Below are 25,955 nucleotides of genomic sequence, written 5' to 3'. Positions count from 1 at the left end.
AGGAGATGTGTGAGTCGTGTCCTGGTTTAGAATGGTAATCTTTGTCTTGAGTGTTACAGTGGTACAGAGTTTGTAACCCACTTCACATAGTAATGTGGAACAGCTGAGTGAAGCAAAGAGACAACATTGATTTGAGTCCAGTTCGTATTCCATAGCAAAATGCATAAGAAAGATCCATATTCAGTATTTTTCCTATTTGTAAACATTACGGATATTGTAATGCTTTATCCACCTGTTCAGCATGGACATACGGATCTTGAGAACCAAACATACAGATGGTGGATCTCATCCTTTACCTTCACCGAGCAGTATAGACCAGTAGATACTGTATAATCACTGTATAATTCACTTTTCTCCATTAGAGAAATGTACTTTGTGTGGGAAAAGGCAGTAAATCAAGTTAATTTGCTTTCATTTCTGACATGTCACACTTAGCTTTTCATATCCCATCTTAGTATTGGAGAATTCTTTTATTTTATTTAACCAGGCAGGTCAGTTAAGAACACATTCTTATTTACAATGACGGCCTGGCGAGAGGACAAAAGGACTTCTCAAAGGGTAACAGGGCAAAGGGGACAGAAATAATTATATATAAAAACGAATTCTGATAAAACTATTGGACATGTCATATCAGTGTCTGTCTTTGTGCATCACTATTCACTAGTAAACATAGTTTAAAGTTATTTCCCCAGTATTATCAAGAGCTTGTTTTTCCCATATAGGTCCTCGGGTAGATAAGGTTTAGGGCACTTGATTCAATAACAACAGTTAATTCATCTCACCTTAAGCCTGGCAGATAGACCCAGCAACAATACAGGACCGCGGGTACAAAAATAGCCTCTCTGGAAACCGATTGTTTTCGTGCCCTCCTTGGCCTCATGGGGCTTGTGGGCTTGTGGGCTCAGCTGTGGATTTATTAGCAGGAGTCCTCACTCACTGTCTCTTCAGTAGAGGGGAGACCGTCTCCCATGTAGGGAAGGACTGCCACCTAGTGGAGAGCTGATAACACTGCTGTGTGTGTGTGTGTGTGTGTGTGTGTGTGTGTGTGTGTGTGTGTGTGTGTGTGTGTGTGTGTGTGTGTGTGTGTGTGTGTGTGTGTGTGTGTGTGTGTGTGTGTGTGTGTGTGTGTGTGTGCCGCGCGTGCGTGTGTGTGAGAGAGAAAATTATGTCAGTGGGATGTTATTTGACATTATTTGATGTTGTTCCTGTAAGCAATGTAATGTAATTCGAATCAAACCAAATTACATTCAATTGCATTCCCTTTTTTTTTTTTTTTTTTTTTTTACATATTCAGAAATTATTATCTTCAAAGTTATAGGTTAACACACTGGAACATGGTAATATAAACTAAAATGTTTTTAGTAATTCAATGTTGTATGTTTTTTTCTCTTTCAGGTCAAGTGTCTGACTGGTCTGAGGTTTAAGCGGTATCCGGTGTTGCTGCAGTAGGGAGTCCGTTCGCCCGCCTGGCCTGTGTGTCTCCATGGAGGGTTTTCCTGTCCACTGACCCGTCGGACTCCGCAGCCATGTCCGCTTGTAACACCTTCACTGAGCACGTGTGGAAACCGGGCGAGTGCAAGAACTGCTTCAAACCCAAGAGCCTGCACCACCTGGCTGACAGCGGAGGAAGAAGGGCATCGTCTGACCAGAGGCCCCCGCCGCTTCCTCTTCTGCAGCAGCACCAGCAGAGCCACCCCCCGCCTGCCGCGGCCCGACTGAACACCAACCTCGCCAACAGCACCCAAAGAGGGGGCAGTGTCTCTGCCCGCTCGGCACACTTCCGGCCGCCGGTTGCCAAGAAGCCCACCATCGCTGTGAAGCCCACCATGATGCTGCCCTGCTCGTCTGCCGCTCTGGATGCCGAGGGGAACATCCACCGGCCACCAGACGCTGGAGAACCTGGAAAAACGTCTGCCTTCACGGTCTGGAACCGCAACGGGCTGAACCGGAAAAGGCCTGGGGGTCCCAACAACAATGAAGGGGAGGAGACCGGTGAGGAGATCGAGGGTTATGGACAGCTTAGCCCGCGCACACCCGGTGTTGGCAATAATAACAACAATGGACTGACGGATGTTTTGAAGGAGATAGCTGGGCTGGGTCCTGGCCTAAGCCTCACTCCCCTGTCTGGATCCCGGGACCTTTTCTTTGGGCGCATCACCAGCTCGTACCAACGGTCCCTAGAGAGAGGCCTTCTGGCCTCAAGCTGTCTGGCAATGGGCTGCAGCAGCAGCAGTGGCATTGGCATTGGTGGGGCCGCCCAAAAGCGAGTTTCCCTAAGTGACAGCACTGACATTATCAGCACCGAAGGTGGTCGCTTCTGCTACCCTGAGTTTTCTAGTGAAGGTGAAGAGGATGATGATGATGATGAGGAGAGTGAAGGGAATGATGATGAACATGAGAGCTGGGACGAAAGCGACGAGGAGCTACTGGCAATGGAGATCCGCATGCGGGGACAACCACGATTCTCCAACTTCCGCGCCGCCACGCTGTCCCCGGTGCGGTTTGCCGCGGGAAAGAAGTGGAATACCGTGCCTCTGCGCAACCGTTCGCTGCAACGTATCTGTGCTGTAGACTATGATGACAGCTACGATGAGATCTTGAACGGATATCCCTCCATGGATTCTAATGGAGCTCTCCTCCCCTACGGACATTGTGACATGCAAGGGAGCGGCTTTCTCTCCAATTCCGAATCAACCACGTCCCCTGAGTCATCCTCATCTCTACCGGAGGACTCGCGCACTACATCCAGCAGTGGCAGCAGCGCCCCCTGTGCTCTAAGAAACGGCTTGCACTCTCCCTCGACCTCCAAGGCTCCCCTGCCCTGCTCTTCCGCTATGAAGAAGGAACGTGTCCGCGGAGCGTTGAGTCCGACCAAAGTGATGGAAACACACAAGGCTGTCCTAGCCATCCGACTAGAGGAGCAGGATGGCAGAGAGGGTGCTCCCATGCCCCAAGCCCTTCCTGGTCAGCCAGTCACTATCAGCTTCAGCCCCACAGAGGAGCAAGCCAAACCTTACCGTGTGGTCAACCTGGAAAAACCTCTGATCTGCAAGCCGTACACAGTGGTTGATGTTTCTGCGTCCATGGCCAACAAAGAGGACCAGGCTCCGGACTCAAATCCTAAACCCAAAACCACTTCAGTATCCTCCACCCCTGCTTCATTCCCCAGCTCCCCTTTGGGTCATCAGCCTTTGTCTCCAGCCTCCCCCATGTCCCCAACATCACCCACATCCGCTGCTTTGCCAGGCAATTCCCGAAAGAAACCCGGGAACATCCGCTACCAAGAGGTGTGGACGTCAAGCACTAGCCCTCGGCAGAAGATCCCTAAAGTGGATCTAGGGGGTGCTCCAGGCCCTGCTGTCCCTCCCCGGCACTGCAGTCACAAGTCAGCTCCCACCTCCCCCATCGCTGGACTATCTTCCTCTCGGACAGTGCCCGTGAAATCCCCCAACTTGTCAGAGATCAAGTTCAACAGCTACAACAATGCAGGCATGCCTCCTTTCCCCATTATCATTCGTGATGAGCCGGCCTATGCCCGCAGCTCTAAGAACGCTGTCAAGGTACCCATTGTCATCAACCCAAGCGCTTATGACAACCTGGCCGTGTACAAGAGCTTCCTGGGACTGAGTGGCGAGCTGCCACAGCCGAAGGGGGCAGGAAGTCGCGTGGCCAGCCATACTTATGAAGAGATTGGATCTTCAGAGAGCGTCCAGTCATCCTCAACAGACAAAACTATGTCTGGTAGAGGGACCTCGGAGCGAGCTGCTTGTGAAGAGCAAAAAGCTGCGCTTGACACAGAACCCCAGAATCTCCACCCTAGAACCACTACAGACTCGAGCACTGTGACAAGCACTGTGATGAGCACTGCTGTTGGTGCCATCTCTCCTACCACACCAACGAATGTACCCATTGCATTTACGTTCACCGCAAGTCTGCAAAAGAGCAGTCCCGCTGCCGCACCTTTCAGCCACTCTCGCAAGACAAGCGGGGACACCACATCCAGTAAAGATGGAAGTGCTGACCTCCCTTTGTACTTTGGCATAGGGATGAGTCATCGACAGGAGGCCAGCGCAGTGCTTTCTCAGATCGTGGCATCCATTCAACCCCCTCAGTCTCCCCCGGAGTCCCCCTCGGCACAGTCCTTTAGCTCTGAGGAGCTCTACTCCCTCCCGCCCGACGCCACAAAGGAGAGCCTGTCCCGCCCCAAGTCTCTCTTCTCCACCGCAGACGGCTGCCTATCCAAACCCAAGAGGGACACGCCCTCCAAGCTGCTGCCCAAATCCCAGAGCGCCTCTGCCGCCGTGCCCCTCTCCAGCCCCAAGTCGGAGCCCAGCGCCCCGTTCCCCCCTCCCAGGTCCACCTCCTCCCCTTACCACGCCACCAACATCCTCCAGAGACATTTCGGCAACTGGACCAAGACCTCCGCCTCCAGCTCTCCCACACGCCCCAGCGATGGCGAACTCAGCCCGGGTGGAGGCGAGGGGAGACGGGCGACAGGCGCGGCAGAAAGCGCCAAGCCCAAACGCTGGATATCCTTCAAGAGTTTCTTCCGCCGGCGGAAGGACGAGGACGAGCAGAAGGAGAAGGCGGAGAGGGAGAAGGGCAAGCTGGTCGGGCTGGACGGGACGGTCATCCACATGCTGCCCCCGCCGCCCATCCAGCGTCATCACTGGTTCGCCGAAACCAAGCCGGATGATCCCAGCCAGAAGCCCACTATCATATTCACCTACAAGCCGGATGGCAGTAGCACCACCGGTGACGGAGAAGGGGAGCTACGGGTGGAGGAGTGTCGAGAAACTGCGCTGCTGACAGCCGAGGAGAACAGAGAAGCGCTGTCTCCAAGGCGATCGCCGTCCCCACACACCCCTGTAGCTGACCTCCTCAGCAAGGCTATCAGGTAATTTATCAAGCTCAATTAATTTGCTATTCATTTCAGACTAAGCCACAGTGTCATTCTCATTGCCTCCAAATCATTGTCAGGTTCTCTTATTTTAATTTTTTTTAAATAATAAAAAAATTTGACGGGGGTTAGTCCTATCTCAAGTAAATACTTTTAATGAGTCTACTTTCCATGACTCTCATCAGATACAAGATACAAGATAGATACAAGATACAAGAGTTTTATTTGTCACGGCATACAGGTATACAGTGAAATGCGGGGGGGCTCGCCCGCAACAATGTGCATAATACAAGTAATAATAATAAGAGTCCAACCAATAGAGCGACATAGTGCAATAAACAAGTAAACAAAGTAGGCATATCGGTATCTGTACATGAGCTATTTACAGAGCAAGGTAGGACATGCTAGGTCCTGTGGCAGTGCAGTACACTGTTAGCTACGGATGAGGCATTGGGTCTTTATGTACACTGCTATACAATGCTATATTATACGATCTCAAGCTATGCTATTCTTAAAGTGATCTTTCCTTCTGTAAAGTGTCCATAGTGTGAGCGTGTGCAGCATGAGGGAGTGTGTGCTCATGTTAAAGTGGCTGCTAGTGTGTGAGTGTGTACAGTGTGTGTGTTGTGTGTGTTGTGTGTGTGCTCATGTGTGCTTGTGCGTGGAGAGTTCAGTGTTCAAGGCTCTGATGGCCTGGGGGAAGAAGCTGAGCCTAAGTCTCTCTGTCCTTGTTACTGGTGCTCGCAGGCGTTTGCCTGACCGCAGCAGCATGAACAGGCTGTTGTTGTATTTTACAGTAGTGGGGATGCATTATTTAATTAATTGTAGATAATGGTCTTTAGTGGGTGTATGTATGTGTGCATATGTGTGTGTATGTGTGAATAGATGTTATGATACAGAATATTTGGTAGATGCTTTTACCCAAAGTATCACCATAAGAGCATACATTTTATTATGGGATACCCTGGTGGGTTATATTAGTGTAAATGATGGATAGTGTACTATTCCTGTGCATTATGTAAGGGATAATTAATGTCAACATTAAAATATAATGAAATAATAATAATAAATTCAATTTGTAACACACTTTATATTTGTGACAATCTCAAAGTGCTACAGGAGATAAAATTAAGAAAAACAATTCAAATTAATAAAACAACCAATGAAATGGAAGAAACATACAGATCTAAATCTAAAATAAAATAATAATTCAGGCAAATGCCTTGTTAAAAAGAAATGTTTTTAGTTTTTATCTGTGTGAAAAATGTTTAGTTTTTAGAAATGTTATTTATGCTTTGCTCACTGCTGACTTTCATTATAGTCCCTCTGCGCCACTTTAGCAACTGCTTGACAACCACCTGTCACATGACTGATTCCTGTGACAATGACCCAGAAAGCTTGCCTTATGCTTTGTCACGGGATGTGGCAATCGAGTGCACTATATATGCCATTGCAAGTTACCCATATCTACAAATACAGCGATTTTCTCGATGGCGCTCTCTTGTGCACAAAGCTCTGCTTAAACTGGTTCCCTCGTACCTAAGCGTGCTTCTGTGCACTAAGCAATACAAGTATGCCCTTTGTTCTCAAGCTGCTCTAAAACTGGATGTTCCCTATATGAGAACTGAATTGGGAAAAAGGGCTATTAAATATGCTGCTCCTGCATCCTGGAACAAGATACAGGAGGACCTACAATTACCAGGACTGGTCACCCTCGGAGAATTTAAAGCCATTTTAAAATCCTACGAATTCAGTTCCCTCGGACAGTGCAACTGTTACAAAGGATCAGATTAAACCGAATATATATATTTATTGATTGATATATATAAAAGAAGCAGTGAAGCCAGACCAGCACTCTCAGGTTCAAAATTTAATGGCAGCCTGAAACAAACATGTTTCGGAAATATGTATTCCTTCTTCAGTGTTATAGCTTGCAAGCTTGCAAGCTATAATGATTGCAAGCTATAACACTGAAGAAGGAATACATATTTCCGAAACATGTTTGTTTCAGGCTGCCATTAAATTTTGAACCTGAGAGTGCTGGTCTGGCTTCACTGCTTCTTTTATATAATACTTAATGGGATTTCAGCACCCAGTGTCGTATCTTGAGAGCGCGGTCTAACTTGACATTTGATTGATATATATTGCATAGTATTTGTATATCGTTTGATATCCCTTGTATATTCCTTGTACATATACACGGAATATCCCTTTAGCCTAGTACAGACCATAATATTTCATTCTCCTATTGGACAGCGGTCCACAGGCGCCAGGGCCATGCCTCCAGAGTCAGGTTCAAGGCTACCGTCAAGACATGTCTGTACATGCCCGGCCTTGCCCAGGGATACGAGACAGAAATGAGGTTGGCACTAGATTGTTCGCCGTGCATATAAATATGGCGCAGGTGAATACAGAAGTAGAGTTACCCAATAAGTTGAAGCCTCACCCACGATACTCCGTGCGGTGAAGTATGGCCTGTTTGGCCCCAAATAGAGCATTGAGACCGCGTGCGAATTAATAACTGAATTGTCAGAGTTTGGCGCTATACCGTCGAGTGCGACATATTTCTATTAAGGCGAGACACTGCAGGTGAATAGTTAAATATACTTTTTTTGTTGATTTTGAGATTTTGTTATATTTTGCTTCCTAAACATGTCTTCTATGAAACTAGTGACAATAAAACGTCAATAAAACACATTTAGTTGTTTATTTTACATCATTTTGCCTTATTGCATCCATAAATGTGCACATATTTAATAGGGAAGTGCCTCATTTGCATATATAAACATAAATTTCAGAAAACTTGCAATATATTTTTTCTTAGTTTATATGTACATAACAAATTGGGAAAGTTTCATAGTGATATCTATTCAAATATTTTTTGCCTATTAGGGGGTACTACACTGTACTACACTGTTTGTAGCCTGTGTGTAGTTCTGTTCAGTTCAATAACATCATTATTATTATTATTATTATTCAGTTATCAGGCATGTGTTTAGGTTGTCTATTACTAATGGTTTGATTAGGTATGGTGTTTGTAAATATCTGTTTAAAAAAAAAAGTATGGCATTTTACAATACAGAACTTTGAAGGCGTTTTCCCAAAAATGAGTTTTAAGAGTTTTTCCTCATACTCTGAGCCAGAAATCTCCACTTCAGTAGCACTCACATACACCAAACCTTCCAGTTCTATTCATATCTATGTTCTGAAGGTATTTACAGAAGGGTTTGTTGATATCGCATTCATACCCTGATTTATATCACATTTTATTCCTAAAAACATGGCGAAATATGGAATTTTACCATAAAAATGGACTGAATGGAGTATTTTCTGATTTATGGAGTGATAATAAGAAGAGATATCCAAAATCCCCTCTGTAATAACCTTTGGCTCTAATATGTCAACAAAATGAAACTATAATTTTGAAAATGGCTTTATCCAATGTTCAGATTTCTGTCCTGGAATTATATGCAAATTAGTGCATATTTAAGTAGATAATGCCTCATTTGCATATTTAAACATACAATTTCAGAAAACTTGTAATACAAAAAAGTCTTGTCTTAATATAAGTAATCAACTGGGGAAGTTTCATTGTGATATCTATTAGTTAATTTGTTTACCCTATTCACCTGCAGTGTCTCCCCTTAAGTCAGTAATAGTCTATTTGTGTATAGTGTATCGTGCGGCTAAAGTTCTACAGTGACCAGCATCACCAACGCTTCCTCGTATCAGCTAGAGTGCTTATCCAGGCTGGGCTGCTTTCATGGCGCTTTCACCCGAGGAGACCTAGACGAGAACCGTGTGGACATGTACACTGGATTAATCTACCCGACGACTACATAGCCCTTTGCGGCTGGATTATATTTGTTTTGGTCCTGTGATTTATGGAGCGGAGAATCGCCGACGCCTACACGTGTGGGATTTACCCTGTGAGGAGCCACGTCGAGTCTGCGCCTCAGAGAGCCTGAGGCCGGCTAGCTTTCTTCACTGTGGAGCTACAGTCTACGGAGAACAGCTGTATTCGTCTGTGGATCAAGAGACTATTGCACCGTCTCCTGTACTTGGAGTCTCCTTAGTCATCGTTGACCAGACTCTCTACTACCGACAGATCCTCTACCCCTGCTGGCTTACAACCGGGGGGACCCTTCCAGTATCTCCCGCTATATATTACTAGTGTACCATAGATATAATTCCCTAAGATTCAGGTTGTATAATTACCTCCTGCGTAACCAGAGAATGGACATTCATTATTGATTTGCCTACGCACATTCCTTTGCCTTATAAGCGCATCCAAAGTAAAATAGAGAAGTATATTATGTACCTTTTGCTGCAATAAATACTTAATTACCACTTTGTGTGGAACCGATTCATTGTGGGAAGTGTTCATCATATTTATATATCATGTACTGTATGGCCAGTAATTAAAGTACATAAAGCGGTAGTGGTTTAATGATACCATACTTATCAATACAGTCAGGGAATTGTACCCCTCAGTTACAATTGGTCCTTCGAGCCGGAGGGTAACTAGTGTAATATTAATATAGTGGTATTAATATTGACATGGCCTATGATGAACACTCCACAAAACGGTTCTCCTAAAGTAGATCGCCCGCAGCGTAGACGGCAGACACCTCAGTACTTAGAGGATTACGTTGCCAATATACTACCTAGCTTTCTACAGACGGTAAACGCGGAAAAAGTAGATAGTAAAATTATGTCCGACCCTATCGACCAGGCTACCCCGCCAATAGAGGCCCTAGTGGGTTCTAACGTAACTGACCAAGCTCACGGTAGGGACCAGGAGGGACCCGACATGACTTTACCCCCCGCCAAGACCGAAGAAGTAGTCCCCGGAGAGCTCCAGGATAAAGACAGCTCTCCAGGGATGGAACTCTACCCGCTACAAGAAGAGGAGAGCACCCCGGAGATGGATCTCCAGGACTCGCCACAGGAGAACAGATCTCCAACGAGTACTGCCAGGAGCTGATCACCTCAACCAGCGTCTTCCCCCAGCGAGGCGGACAAGATGCTGGCACAGGCTTTCCTCGCCAGCCTAGCAGCCTCAACAGAGCGCGATCGACTCCAAGCACAGACGCTTAGTGAGCGCGAACATTCTTCCATGGAAAGAGAACGCCTTCAGGCGCAGCAACGGAGCGACGAAGATCGTATACGTCTAGAGATTAGACGCCTTCAGACGGAAGAGAATATGGTAAGGGACCGGGCCGAAGCCCAGCGCGCCGCCGCCGAAGCCCAGCGCGCCGCTGCCGGTGCCCAAAGAGAAGCAGAGCGCGACCTCGCTCTCACCAAGCGTGAAGCCGAGCGCGACCGATTACAAGCGCAGATAATGGAGCAGCTGATCACCAGGGCAACACCCCCTCCCTCCGCACGGGGTTCCAGGGCCTCGTCAAGACAAGGGTCAAGGGCACCCTCCCCTACCCGATCAAGCGACCCTGAGCCCGACCACCAGAGAGAGCCTATACCCCCCTCCGAACCCCTTCCCCGACCGGTCCAAGTGAGACCCAGCTACAAGGAAGAAACGGTCTACACCGCGGAGAGGCTAAATAGACGACTACAGGATCTAGAGGACCTGCCAGAGGAAGAAGAAGAGGGAGAGGAGGAGAGTCAAGCCCGACAGCAGCACAGTACTCCACAGGACCAGGAGGTCCAGTACAGCCCAGGCTCTACCCCCGCGGCTCTGCGCTACAGACCCCCGACTCAATTCACGGGTGAGCTTGACGCACGACCAGCCCCGAGGAACAGCACCTGGATACGCGGGCCATGGTACCCAGCAGGTACCAGCCCACCAAGAGGCGTAAGAGGAGACTCGCCTAGGAGGCCTCTCTTCCAACGCTCACCGATGTGCCAGCCATCCATGGCATCATACATTGGCACACCGACGTTTCCGGACTTCACCCACGAGAACAGAGCACAGTACACGGAGCTACGAATGTGCTTAGAGACAATGATGTCCGATGTAGCTGATGAACCGTACAAGTATGCTATCCTACTGAAGCACCTCAAGGTGCCCCGAGCGCACAATATAGCGCTGGCCTATGCCACCTCTACTACCCCATACACAGCGGCTCTAGCAGCACTCGACCAAAGATATGGACGCATATGGGACTACGTAATACAAGAGATAAGGCATATTGACCGCCTACCCCCAGCCACAGACAATCGCTCACTAGATGACCTGTCTATCAAGGTACAATCCCTGGTAGGGATGCTGGGGGCGCAAAGAGAAAAGGGTATGCACGAACTGTACGCGAACTCTAATGTCGAGAGGATTTTAGAGAAGCTTCCGCCCGCCCGACAAGAGCGCTTCAGGCGGCAAAGAGACCACCGTGATCCTAACGGTCCCGAGCCATCCCTCCTAGACCTAGCCGACTTCCTGGCGAGAGAAGTCAACAGCCTACGGTTGGATACGTTCATGCGGAGCACACCAAGCTCCAGAGAGGGACCTAGGAGAGCAAACGATGGCCGCAGATTGGTGACCGTCATGCACCAATCAGAATCAGTACCGAGCAGCAAGAACCACAGTACCCCCTCGATGAAAGAGAAGTGGAAGATGGTGTGCCCGTACTGCGAAAAGGAACACTGGTTGTCACAATGTGACACGTTCAAGAAGATGACCGCCGACGAGGTGAGTCAATGGATAAAGTCCAACCGACGCTGTTACCGATGTGCGCGCAGTCACATGGCAGCCGATTGCCGCTTAAAGAAGAGGTGTAATCGGTGTGACGGAGCCCACCTAGATGTCCTACACGACAGTAACAGAAGAAAGCCTGCACCCTCAAGCAGCACAAAGGCAAGTGTTATGTACATTGACCCCGCCAGCAGCAGGGGCGCCCGGGTGCTCTTAAAGGTGGTCCGCGTAACACTGAGTTACCAAGACAAGGTCATGGACACTTACGCCGTCCTTGACGACGGGTCAGAGAAGACCCTTCTCCTCGCGTCCGCTGCGGCCCAGCTGGGGCTGCGGGGGAGCGAAAACCAGATGACGATTCGGACAATAAGAAGAGATCTAAAGACGATAAAGGGCGAGAATGTCTCCTTCACTATCGCAGCAAGCGGGCAGCCAGAGAGACGGTATAGGATTACTAACGCTTTCACCAGCCAAGAAATAGGCCTGTCGCAGTACACCTACCCCATCGCCAAGCTGATGGATAAATATGTGCACCTGCGTCAACTACCTATACCGCTCATAGACGGTGCCACCCCGACCCTGCTGATAGGCTCCGACCATGCAGACCTCGTCGTCCCGATTGACCGGGTCCACACAGGGCCCAGAGGCTGTCCTGCAGCAGTCGAGACCCGCCTAGGATGGACATTACAAGGCCCCCTCGCTAAGTCTCTTAACCGAACAGCAGCCACTAACTGCCTCCACTCCAGAGTGACAGAAGAAGACACCACCCTCCTACAGCATGTCGAGAGGCTATGGACACTAGAGACAATGCCCTTTAAGAACGAAAAGAAAGACATTCGTTCCAAGGAAGACATCTACGCTATAGCCCTCCTCGAGCAGGGGACAAAGAGAGTCAAAGTCAACGGAGTGATGAGATACGCAACTCCACTCCTGAGGCGAGAGGGTATGCCTACCTTCCACGCCCCAAAAGAAGCGACGGAGCGGTATCTATTGAACACAGAGCGGCGCCTAGCCAGAGACCCCGCTCAAGAGACTGTGTACCGCGCTGAGATTAACAAGCTAATCACAGCGGGACACATAAAGAAAATTGACATTAAAGAGGCCGATCAGACGACCGAATCATGGTACGTGCCGCACCACAAAGTCCACCACAACGGCCACCACACTCCAGAACATACTGGAACATTCAGACAATGTAAAAATGACATATTGGAATAATCTAGAACATCGAAGCATTCTTTGATATATGGAACATTCTGGAATATCAGCAATACGTGGTCATTCATTCTACCAGAAGCCCCTCGGGGGAATAATCAACAGCTATCTAGATGCAAAACCACAGAGCCATCATAGCCGGCCGGCTGAAAGATCACTCTACACAACGATCATCGCCCACCCCGGTCGGGGGAAATGCTGCATATACGTATTTAAAAATTGTTTTTTTATTAATGGGAAATAATTTCACTACTTCTCCAATTAATACTTTAGATGTTTAAGCATAGCAATGCTCTTTTAAGATCTAAGTTAATGTTCTCTTCCTTTTACTTGTTTTTTTTTTTTCTTTCTTTTTCATCCGCTCTCTCTGATTTATTGAGGCTCTCTCTTCAGTTCAATACCTTCATATTATTCATGGGTTACTATAAATTACTATAAATTACAAGTTCATATAAAATGTAAGTGATTAAGGCATGACAATTGAAGCTTATTTTTGGTATTTATTTTTAGTTTATCTCATTTAAATTTTTATTTATTTATTTTTTACGGGTAAGTGGCCAAGCCACAGTCGACATTCTACTTATGGTAGAATTTAGAGTGTTAGATCCTATGGTATACATAGGAATGTTAAGGATAATTGGATCATTCTGGGATATCCGGTGGTGCAAGGGAGAGAGTCATACGCAAAGGTTGTGTTCATGGAACACAATCCTGTACGACTCTCGGTGGGAGGGAAGGGTAGGGGATTTTTATTTGTATATATGTATGTTTTTAAGCTCGGCTCTCAACGGGACCTCACTAGTGGGATGTATATCTAGTATTGCCTCGCACTCTAGAAGCATTACCAAAAATTACAATGCAACATGTATAGACTATGGCTAGTTTGAATATAATGATATGGAACACCGGGGGAATAAATAACCAACTTAAACGCAAAAGCGTGCTCACACTGATGAAAAAAGAACATGTGGACATTGCTCTGCTAAGCGAAACACACATTCTAGGGAAAGACATAGGTAAATTAGCGGACAACATATACCATAATATCAGTCACTCCTCTATTGGTACGAGAACTCGGGGTGTAGCAATAGTCGTTAAACGTAAGTTGAATATTGTACTAAAGGGAGTATGGTCTGATGTAGAAGGTCGGATAACTATAGCTAAGATTGAACATAAGAACAGGAAAATAGCGTTGATAGCGGTATACGCCCCAAATTTGTACGAAGAAGATTTCTTCACTACACTAACCAATGCAATGTTAGACATTCCCGATTACTCATTTATAATAGGAGCGGATTTTAATGCCATCTGGAACCCAAGGATAGACAAATCTTACCTCGCCTTTTCCAGCGAACAAAAGAATTCATCGAAGGCATTAAAGGATTGGTCAAAGATTACAGGTGTAAAGGACTTATGGCGGTTACTTAACCCCACGACCCGAAAGTACTCTTGTCGATCTGCGAGACATAAGACACTATCCAGAATAGATTATGTCTTTGCATCACAGAAACTATTTGATAATTATGAAGTGGAAATGATACCCAACGCACTATCAGATCACTGTTATTTACTCCTTAAAGGTACATTTGGTATACTATCCTCCCGAGCCCCAAGATGGCGATTTAACTCGTTGCTGCTTAACAACAAGGAATTCATTACACAACTCAAAGAAGCTCTTATAGTATTCCAACGGGAGAATGCAAACTCGGTGCAAGACCCCAGAATAATATGGATGTCGGTAAAGGGAATGATCAAAGACTTCACGGATAGCTTTTCCTCCAAAATGCGCAAGAATCAAAACACAAAACTGGATGAGCTGGAAACGCTTTACTCAACGTTATTTAATTCTCTGAAATACAACAACTCAACTCGACTAGAAAATCAAGTTAACGTACTAAAAATAGAGATCAATGACATATACAGACAACAATCGGAAATACAAATACGCAGCACAAGACAACAGCAGTACTCTCATGGTTCCAAACCCAGCCACCTATTAGCCATGCGATTAAGAATTAATGCAACATTTGCAGATATAACTACCATTAGAGCACAACAAGTACTTGTAACAGATCCGGTAAAAATAAACGATACATTCAAAGTATTCTACTCCGATTTATATAAATCAGAAATGACCTTCGATCAAAACAAAATGGACACATTTCTTAATCAAATTATTCTCCCTAAACTTTCAGAGGATGACGCTAAACAGTTAGAAATACCGATCACACTAGAGGAACTCAAGATGGCCATAACCGCAATGAAAAGTGGTAAGGCTCCAGGAAGAGACGGTTTCCCATCAGAAATGTACCTTTCTTGTTGGGACATAATTGGCCCCTTATTACTAAATATGATCTTATACTCAGTCAAAGAGGGGAACTTCCATAAAACCGACAATATTGCACTCATAACAGTCCTCCTTAAAAAAGACAAAGACCCCAACGAGTGCGGTAGTTATAGACCTGTAAGCCTCCTCGGAACAGATATCAAACTGTACTCTAAGGTATTAGCCATCAGATTACAAAAGCATATGACGTCTTTAGTTCACCCGGACCAAACTGGCTTCATAGGAGGCCGCCTGATCACTGAGAACATAAGACGTATACTGCACGTACTTGATGCCGACAAAGAGGATACCATACCTAAGGCGATACTGTCCCTGGATGCTATGAAGGCCTTTGACAGGCTGGAATGGTCGTATCTGTGGGCAGTGCTAGAAAGGATGGGGTTAGGAAAAGGATTCATCGATATGATTAAAGTATTATACAAAGACCCATCGGCCATGATTATAACAGGCACAATCATCTCCGATATCTTTCCGGTATCGCGCTCAGCCAGACAAGGTTGCCCTCTTAGTCCCGGTCTGTTCAATCTATCATTAGAGCCGTTAGCACAATATATAAGACAATCCCAATCCATAGAACCTATCGTAATCAAGGGCACACAACAAAAAATTTGTTTATATGCGGACGATGTAATATTGTTCATGAAAAACCCCAACACCACATTGCCTCATCTGCTCAAGTTGATTGAGGACTTTGGTGATTTATCGGGATTTAAGATAAATTGGCCGAAGTCGGCTTTCCTTCCACTTAACACCCCTGCAAAAAAAGATACAACCCTCCCAGGACAGATACCGATGGTAAAACATTTCAGATGCTTGGGAGTGGAAATATTCCCTACCATAAGACAAACGGTGAAGCACAACTACACAAAAATCCAAAACAAAATCAAAGACGACCTTGATAGATGGGCAAAACTTAAGAACACAGTACAAGCACGGATATCAATAGTTAAGATGGATGTACTACCTAAAATCAACTTCTTCTGTTCAATGCTACCGTTACCCCCTCCAGAGGGTTACTGGAAAAGATTACACTCCTCCACATACAAATTTATTTGGAATAACAAACCACCACGTATAAAAAGATCCACCGCACAGAGAAATAAAGCAGATGGTGGCATGGCATTTCCAGATTTTTTCCTATATTTTAAGGCGTACTCATTAAGTCCATTGACAACATGGTTTGACTCCCAAGCATTAGCATCTTGGAGGAAAATAGAAGAAAACATAGTAGCCCCACATAGACTGAAGGACATAGCACACACTAAACTACCAATCAAGCACTGTGAACGAAAATTTGGCCCCATAATTACTCATGCGATCCGGATATGGCGTGAATCACAAAAAAAAAATCCTAACCCACAAGAATGGCACAACCATACTCCCTTATTCAATAACAATGCTCTCTTAATTGGAAAACGACCTATAAGATTCCCTATATGGGAAAAGCAAGGCATACACTCATTAGGGGATATTTTTAACAAACAGGGTTTTTGTAGTGATAAAGAAATACGCAAAAAATTTAATCTCACCAAGTCCACATGGCTTTTTCACAAACAGTTAGAGCTATGTTTGAAGTCTCACGGTGTTCCATTAGACAGACCAATTGAACACCACAGATACCACAAATTCTTCTACTCAAGAGAGACATCGAGAGGTTTTGTTTCAGAATTTTATCATCAATTACTAACGTCCTCGTATGAAACCCTCCAACTTGACTCTGTCTGGAGGAGGGATATACCAGACCTGGAAAATGACTTTGATTGGCAAGGAGCCTGGGCAAATGTCCGACTTACATCAAGGAACCCGGATCATCAACAAATCAATCTTAACTATATTCACAGGACATACTTGACTCCTATAAGACTGTGCCGAATGGGGCTCAAACAAGATTCCAAATGCACCCAATGTACAAATGGGGACGAAGGGACATTTATGCACATGTATTGGGACTGCTCACCAGTTAAGGCATTCTGGAAAGATGTGACCCAACAAATATCAAAACTCGTATCTTGGAATATACCTGTACACCCCTCGGTATTGCTGTTGAATGATGTTTTTGAGTTTGCAGTGAATCCACAGCTAAAGAGATTGGTTTTATCGGGTATCACAGTAGCCAAAAAGCTGATCGCATCACGCTGGTTTCAACCGGAAAAAATGTGCCGTAAAGTTTGGTTTCTTACATATCTCGATGTAATTTACCATGAAATATCTACAGCAAGAATTCTGGGTCTCAATGAATCCAAAATGTCAATGTGGTTAGAAGTGGTGGAGAGAATAAAAGCTAGCTTATAATGGTAGTGTCTGGTTAGGTGCGAGGGATAGTGGAGGTACTTCTCAAGGTGGGGTCCGGGAGGGGGGGTTTCGAGCTGAGCATATGTATGTAGGTTTTTTTTTAGATAACAGGTATTATGGGTATATCTTATATAAAACAACTAACCAAAATGTGATCTCATTGGATGTGCCCTGACAATTAATGCTTGTATATCTTATCGTGTGTTGTCATGTTTGTTTATATGTTTGTTTTAAAAAAGAATAAAAAAATAAAATACAAAGTCCACCACAACGGCAAGGATCGTATTGTGTTCAACTGCAGCTACCAGATCGGATCACAAAATCTGAATAAAGAGCTCTTGCCCGGCCCAACACTCGGCCCCTCTCTGCTAGGTGTGTTACTACGTTTCCGCCAAGACAAGGTGGCCATCAGCGGCGACATCAAAGGGATGTTCCTGCAGGTGAGACTAGTGGAGGAGGACAAGCCCCTGCTGCGGTTCCTATGGAGAGAGAGGATCGGGGATGAGCAACCAGCCATCTATCAATGGGAAGTCCTCCCTTTCGGAACCACATGCAGCCCATGCTGTGCTACGTTTGCACTGCAAAAACACGTCGCAGAGGACCCAGCAGCTGATGAAGAGGTCCGACAAAGTGTAGGAAATAGTTTCTACGTGGACAACTGTCTGCAAAGCGTCTCGACGCCAGAAGAAGCCGAGGCCCTTCTACTCAAGCTCCGCGCCTCCCTGATCAAAGGCGGCTTTGATCTCAGGCAGTGGGCCAGCAGCGACCCGCAAGTATTGCGCAGCCTCTCCCCCGAGGACAAGGCAGCAAGCAGCGAGACCTGGATGGCGACCATCCCAGGAGAAGCCCAAGAAATGACATTAGGACTAGTCTGGCGCTTCAAAACAGACTCGCTCCATTATAAACACACACCCCTGACCAAGGAGCAGGGAAGGTCGACTGCACTACCGACCACCAGACGGAGTGTATACAGAACACTCGCCAGACAATACGACCCGTTGGGATGTATTCTACCTTACACCACCAGGGCAAAGATGATTGTAAGAGCGTTATGGGACAAGGACCAGGGCTGGGACGACCCCATACCCGAACACCTTGCATCCACATGGAGAGAGTGGGAGACGGAACTCAGCTCACTCCCAGGTGTCAACATACGCCGCAGCTACTTCCCACCCACAGTGAGGCCGGAGACGTGCCAGATGGACCTGCACGTCTTCAGCGACACCTCCGAAGTAGCCTACGGTTCGGTGGCCTACTTGCGTGCCCGAGAGGAGGGAGGAGAAATACATACTGCTTTCATCCTGGCTCGCTCAAGAATAGCCCCACGAAAGCAACAATCTATCCCGCGTCTAGAGCTCTGCGCAGCCCTAGCAGGAGCGCAACTCGCCACATTAATCCAACGTGAACTCACCATTCCGGTGCAAAGAACAATCTTGTGGTCAGACTCCACGACAGTACTCACATGGATCCGGTCTGATTCGTGCAGATACAAGGTCTTCATGGGAGTCAGAGTCACAGAGATTCAAGATTTAACAGAAGTAGCAAGCTGGAGGTATGTGGACACAAAACACAACCCAGCTGACGTCATCACCCGGGGAATGTCCCTGGATGACCTCACCCGTCACAACCTATACAGTGACGGGCCAGAGTTCCTCAAGCTCCCGGAAGAAGAGTGGCCTACACCCACCCCACGGGAAGCGAGTAAAGAGGAGGCCGAAAACAAGAAATCTATGTTCTGTGGATTGAACACACTCGTCTCCACAGACCCCGACATAGACGATTGCCTCACCCTAGAGAGTGCGCAGCTAAAGACATTCCTGTGGCACCACCCAGAGGTTCAGCTCACTACTGACATTACAGCAGCTGACTACGAAGAAGCAGAACTTCTTCTACTACAACTAGGGATGGGTATCGTTAGGATTTTATCGATACTACTACTCTTATCGATACTGCTTAACGGTTCGGTACTTTATCGATACTCTTATCGGTTCTTTTTGGTTCTTTTTTTGCAAGAAAAAAAGACAATTAATTAAGAACAGAATCAACATTGCTTTATTATTTATAAATACAACTTTATAAATAAGTATTATAAATAAATATAATTTCTTCAGCAACAGCAATGTTCTTTTATATAACTTTATAAATAAATATAATAAATTAATATAATTTCTTCAGCAACAGCAGCAACAATGTTTTAAATGTGTCTGACTCTGAATTATAGACTTTTTATAATAAACAACAAATGCAAAAGGCTAACAGAACTGTGACACTCGTTCACCCTATCCTCTGTCATCCTTCCTCTAGCTGCTAGGGAGAAAGGACTTTGGGTGGTGGAGGGAGGTAGAGGGGAGGATGTGTGGTGGCCCTGGGCTCACTGGCCTGGGACATAGTGGCTGACGCCTCAGCTTGACGATCTATAAAAAGTTTAGATTGTAGTATTTGTAGCTAAACAATTGTTTTGTTTATTAGCCTATTTGTAATAATTCGTTATTAGCCTAGGCAACTCCGTATCTTGGCTTACGGTTACGGCTGCAGTGGATGCAGATGGAACACTGCGCGCAAGGCAGTCGAATACGCGCATTTCTGCACACTAATATCATGTTTTGCCAACAGATGTTTTGATAAATTGATTTGCTCGTATTGCCACCCTTACTGGCAAATGTTTTGTTGCACTTGTGGCAACGTGCATCGTCGGCATTGACCCTTGTAAAGTATATCCATACTTTAGAACGCTTCGCTCTATCCGCCATGATCACGACTCAGTGCATGCAGAGCTGCTGTCTGTGTGCAGAGCGCTATAGCACGGGGCGTCGGGGACACTTTCATTAAGGAGTACCCGTATGTAGGACCCGTATGTCTATGTGTAGCACTAGCGAGCGACTCGCGAGGAGTGTGTGTAATAATTGACTCGCTGGCTGCGGCTCGCTTCTCGTGCAGAGACAGAGAGAGGATCGTTCGCAACTTTTAAATAATAATAATAATAATAATAATAATAATAATAATAATAATAATAATAATTTCTCTAGAGTATCGATAGCAGTACCGAGGACGTCAGAGCTTATAAATACTCCGGTATTTTCTAATATAGTACCGGTTCCCGTTTAAAACCGGGGTCCGGGGGGCATCCCTAACTACAACGAGCCCAGAGAGACTCGTTCCCCGATGAGCTAGACTGTCTACAGGGAGCAAAGCCCGTCCCATCAGACAGCAGACTGCTCCACCTAGCCCCCGAGAGCGACGCCCATGGTCTCATCAGAGTGGGTGGTCGTCTGCGGAGAGCTCCAGACTTACCGGATGACGTCAAGTACCCGATAGTCTTAAACAGCCGACACAAGGTCACAGAGCTGATCATAAAGAAATACGACGAGGATGTGCATCACGCCGGGGCAGAGAGAGTCTTCGCGGAGATCAGACGTCGTTATTGGATACTGCAAGGGAGAGAAGCAGTGCGGCGCTTCCAGCGAACCTGTCTAGACTGTCGTAAGTGGCGAGCGCAGCCCAGTATACCCCGGTTGGCTGACCTACCTCCCTGTCGCCTCCGACTCGGCGACAAGCCTTTTCACTCCACCGGTATGGACTGTTTCGGCCCGCTGTATATAAAGAAAGGAAGAGGAACCGAGAAGCGGTGGGGTATTGTATTCAAATGCATGACCACCCGAGCGATGCATATAGAACTCCTTCCAACCATGAGCACAGACTCATTCCTTATGGCCTTCCGAAGATTCACATCGCGGAAAGGCAAACCGTCTATATTATTGTCTGCTCACGGGACAAACTTCAAAGGCGGAGAAAGAGAGCTGAGAGAGAGCTTCCAAGCTATGGGCCCAGAACTTAAGACCCACCTCGCTCCATCCCAGATTGACTTCCAGTGTAATCCCCCGAACGCACCTCACTTCGGTGGAACTTGGGAATGAGAAGTACGTTCAATAAAGACAGCCCTGTACGCCGTGCTTGGGGCCCAGACCGTGGCGGAAGAAGTCCTAATGACAGTCCTCACGGAGATCGAGGGAGTATTGAACTCTAAGCCCCTCGGTTACGTCTCAAGTGATGTAGCAGATGTCGACCCAGTCACCCCCAACACACTCTTGATGGTGCGGCTGGACCCCGCGCTACCACAGACAATGTACAGGCCTGAAGAAGCGAACGGCCGAAGAATGTGGAGGTACAGTCAAGTATTGGCTGACAAGTTTTGGAACAGCTTCCTACTCCACTATCTACCGTCTCTACAGACCCGCCAGAAATGGGTGAAAGAGAGAGACAATTTGACAGAAGGAACAGTCGTCATGATTATCGACCAGTCACTACCCCGAGCTATGTGGCCGGCTGGCCGCGTAAGCAAAGTGATCACCGGTGCCGACGGAAAGGTCAGAGCAGCCGAAGTGCTCGTCCAAGGACGGATCTACACCCGACCCGTGGCGAGGCTAATAGAACTGCCAAGGCTCCCCGATACTATCGATGACGACCATGACCCCATGACTTTGTGAACTGCCCGACCCCTCACAACAGACATTGAGTAGTGGACAGTGCGGTTAATCTGTCTCTGCTTAGCTAATTAGGTGGGACTAATTAGGAGGCGGCTGTTACAAAGGATCAGATTAAACCGAATATATATATTTATTGATTGATATATATTGCATAGTATTTGTATATCGTTTGATATCCCTTGTATATTCCTTGTACATATACACGGAATATCCCTTTAGCCTAGTACAGACCATAATATTTCATTCTCCTATTGGACATCGGTCCACAGGCGCCAGGGCCATGCCTCCAGAGTCAGGTTCAAGGCTACCGTCAAGACATGTCTGTACATGCCCGGCCTTGCCCAGGGATACGAGACAGAAATGAGGTTGGCACTAGATTGTTCGCCGTGCATATAAATATGGCGCAGGTGAATACAGAAGTAGAGTTACCCAATAAGTTGAAGCCTCACCCACGATACTCCGTGCGGTGAAGTATGGCCTGTTTGGCCCCAAATAGAGCATTGAGACCGCGTGCGAATTAATAACTGAATTGTCAGAGTTTGGCGCTATACCGTCGAGTGCGACATATTTCTATTAAGTCAGTAATAGTCTATTTGTGTATAGTGTATCGTGCGGCTAAAGTTCTACAGTGACCAGCATCACCAACGCTTCCTCGTATCAGCTAGAGTGCTTATCCAGGCTGGGCTGCTTTCATGGCGCTTTCACCCGAGGAGACCTAGACGAGAACCATGTGGACATGTACACTGGATTAATCTACCCGACGACTACATAGCCCTTTGCGGCTGGATTATATTTGTTTTGGTCCTGTGATTTATGGAGCGGAGAATCGCCGACGCCTACACGTGTGGGATTTACCCTGTGAGGAGCCACGTCGAGTCTGCGCCTCAGAGAGCCTGAGGCCGGCTAGCTTTCTTCACTGTGGAGCTACAGTCTACGGAGAACAGCTGTATTCGTCTGTGGATCAAGAGACTATTGCACCGTCTCCTGTACTTGGAGTCTCCTTAGTCATCGTTGACCAGACTCTCTACTACCGACAGATCCTCTACCCCTGCTGGCTTACAACCGGGGGGACCCTTCCAGTATCTCCCGCTATATATTACTAGTGTACCATAGATATAATTCCCTAAGATTCAGGTTGTATAATTACCTCCTGCGTAACCAGAGAATGGACATTCATTATTGATTTGCCTACGCACATTCCTTTGCCTTATAAGCGCATCCAAAGTAAAATAGAGAAGTATATTATGTACCTTTTGCTGCAATAAATACTTAATTACCACTTTGTGTGGAACCGATTCATTGTGGGAAGTGTTCATCATATTTATATATCATGTACTGTATGGCCAGTAATTAAAGTACATAAAGTGGTAGTGGTTTAATGATACCATACTTATCAATACAGTCAGGGAATTGTACCCCTCAGTTACAGCAACTGTGTTTGATAACTTGCCTGTTTGATAACTTGCCTGAAATTGGAGCTTGCTGTGAATGTTTTATCTGTATTTTATTGTGATGTTCTTTTTTATGTTGAAACTTTCTGCTGCCTTGCTTGGCCAGATCGCTCTTGAAAAAGAGATTTTAATCTCAATGATGCTTATCTGGTTAAATAAAGGATTTGATTGATTGAAAGCTAACTTTATGCCAGCAAGCCTTTCTGTCAACTTTTCCTATGGTTTAACAGTGAATATGATCTGACAGTATGTTGAAGGCTGGCTTGTTAGGCAGATATCCCATTGTCCCCAAATACAATACTTTTTTCTCATCAAATATACGTGGTTAGTTGTAGCCTCTGTTGCGGGTTGAATTTGCGAGGACGAGATGTGCCATGATATGAAGGGATTATGCAAATCCAAGAATAAATTGGCATTTCCACATACTGCTTTGCTAGCTCTATCTTGGAAAAAGAATAATCGTCCAAAATAATAATACTGTGTACGGAATTTCAGAATAACTATACATGTGTAACATTGCAGTGCAAAACAATTCATGGTGTTCGATGTAAGTGCACTGATGCCAGAGTGCATTTGGCTGAATAGTGAGATGAAGCACATCCTACCTGGTCAGCAACATTGTTGTAAACCTTGCCCCATAGACTGATATATTATTGTATATTAACACTCTTTAAACAGACTGACTAATAAACTAGGCTACTAGGTTATATATATTTGTGCAAATATATGTTTTATAATTTTTCTCTCTGTACATTCCGTCCTTGCAATGCACCTCACAACAATGATTGTACTTGAGGCTGCGAGTCAACTGACAGTTATACAGCTACCACACATATTTTACCTAAACCCCAGCAAAACGAAGGAACTGCTGGTGGACTTCAGGCGTGACCCCACAACTCCCCCGGCTCTGGAGATAAATGGCCAGAAAATAGAGCGCGTTGAGGAGTACAAATATCTTGGCACCACCATCGACCATAAGCTCACCTTCAAGACCAACACAGATAACATCCACTCTAAGTGCTCAACAGGAAGATGGGGAAGCTTCAGGTCCGACCATCAAACCTGCAGGCTTTCCACAACTCCTTTGTGGAATCAATAATGTCCTTTAACATCACATCATGGTTTGTAGTGATGCGTGCCATCAACCGGAAACCTCTCGACAGGGTCGTTAAGATCAGCGGCAAGATCATTGGGAAGGACCAGGAGCCACTCAGCAGCATCCACAAGAAACGGACAGTTAAAAAGGCCTCCCAAATAGTTGAGGACAACACACACACCCTTCACACCTATTACAAACTAATGCCCTCAGGCCGTCGATACAGAGCTTCACCATTAAACAAAAGGGGCTTAGGTAGCTTTGTGCTTTCAGACTAATGAACACCTAGGTCTGGTGGAGGCTGGACTGCCCCCCCCCCCCAAGGACTTTGGACTACTTAAAATAGACTCCCCCTTCCTGATGGACATATATCACCTGTACTACTATTATTTATTATTTATACATAGAACTGCTCCACATGGATTTTAATATATCATGCTTTAATAAATCATGTTAAGCCTTAAGGTCCCCCTATAGGGGACCCTGCTTTTCTTTATCATAAATCGATCAATAGAGACCGTATTAGATCCCCAATTATCATATCATTGGAAAGCCACACCCATTGGCTACAACCCTGTGCAAAGATTTTCGAGATCGCCAAATGATTGACGGAGCTAGAGCCCCGGGAGTCGGGGGTGGTAATGTGTACTTTTGCGTACTTTGGGGCACGCCTCACATATCGGCATGTAACTCGAGAACCGCTGAACGGATTTTGTCACCTGAAAGGGCAATCGACAGGCAACAAATAGGGCTTTAATTCTATCTATATAATAATATTTTAATATTGTATTAAAAGAAATGCACATCCGAGCCACTAGAGGTCGACAAAGAATCGTCCACATGTGGGCCCTTGGATTTAAAAAAAAAAATTGTAGCAAAGAGTAAAGACCATAACCCTATCAAAAACAGTAGTCAAAGTGTATATTTTCATTTTACCGATGTTTTATACGATTTATCGGAAATAAGAATTTATCGGAAAATGCTAATTATCGTAAAAACCGCAAGGAAATGACTAAATCCAGATTCAACCCTGCCATTGGAAAGAGGAGCATTTTCCCTATCGATAGATGTATGATTTGGCCATAATAAGGTCAAGGTCAAGTTCAAGGTCAAATATGAATTTATAATTAAAATCGATTACCATTAATTACTGTATCTACAAATCCTTCTGTTTAATCATCTTCCCTTTATTCATTTGCTTAGATTTTTTGTACACATGATCTCAATAAGGTGGCGAATGAGTTCAGTGAGCATTTTCTCTTACCCGTATCAATTTTTGATCAAAGATGCAAAAATCATAAATCATAATTTATATTCTCCTTTTCTTCATTACAATTTACTCAGCCTAGTAACAGACACAATATTTCTGACACAGACACACAATACATACCCCCAGGTCCCTAGATGTTCCTAGATACCAAGAACATGCTAATTGACCTTGCAGAAGTGGAGCAATCTTCCATTTACTTAGGCATGTACCTTTAGGCAAAAACGGTCTACAGATTAACAGGTACTGTAGTTTTA

At 45.7% G+C, this 25,955-nt stretch overlaps 1 protein-coding gene across 2 annotated transcripts in view; it reads left to right on the top strand.

Annotated features, from left to right (window-relative positions):
• The window catches only part of peak1 (pseudopodium-enriched atypical kinase 1), a 327,914-nt gene that overhangs the window by 255,774 nt on the left and 46,185 nt on the right, over nt 1–25,955 (top strand). For both annotated transcript variants that reach the window (XM_084316260.1, XM_084316259.1), the window contains exon 5: nt 1,396–4,897. In XM_084316260.1, coding sequence (XP_084172386.1) covers nt 1,527–4,897 — 3,371 coding nt within the window. In that variant the 5' untranslated portion in view covers nt 1,396–1,526. The remainder of the gene's footprint in view (nt 1–1,395; nt 4,898–25,955) is intronic.

The sequence above is a fragment of the Notolepis coatsorum genome (genome assembly GCF_963971535.1).
Source record: "Notolepis coatsorum genome assembly, chromosome: 6".
In the NCBI taxonomy this organism is placed as follows: Eukaryota; Metazoa; Chordata; class Actinopteri; order Aulopiformes; family Paralepididae; genus Notolepis; species Notolepis coatsorum.
This window is presented reverse-complemented; position numbering and strand designations above follow the sequence as displayed.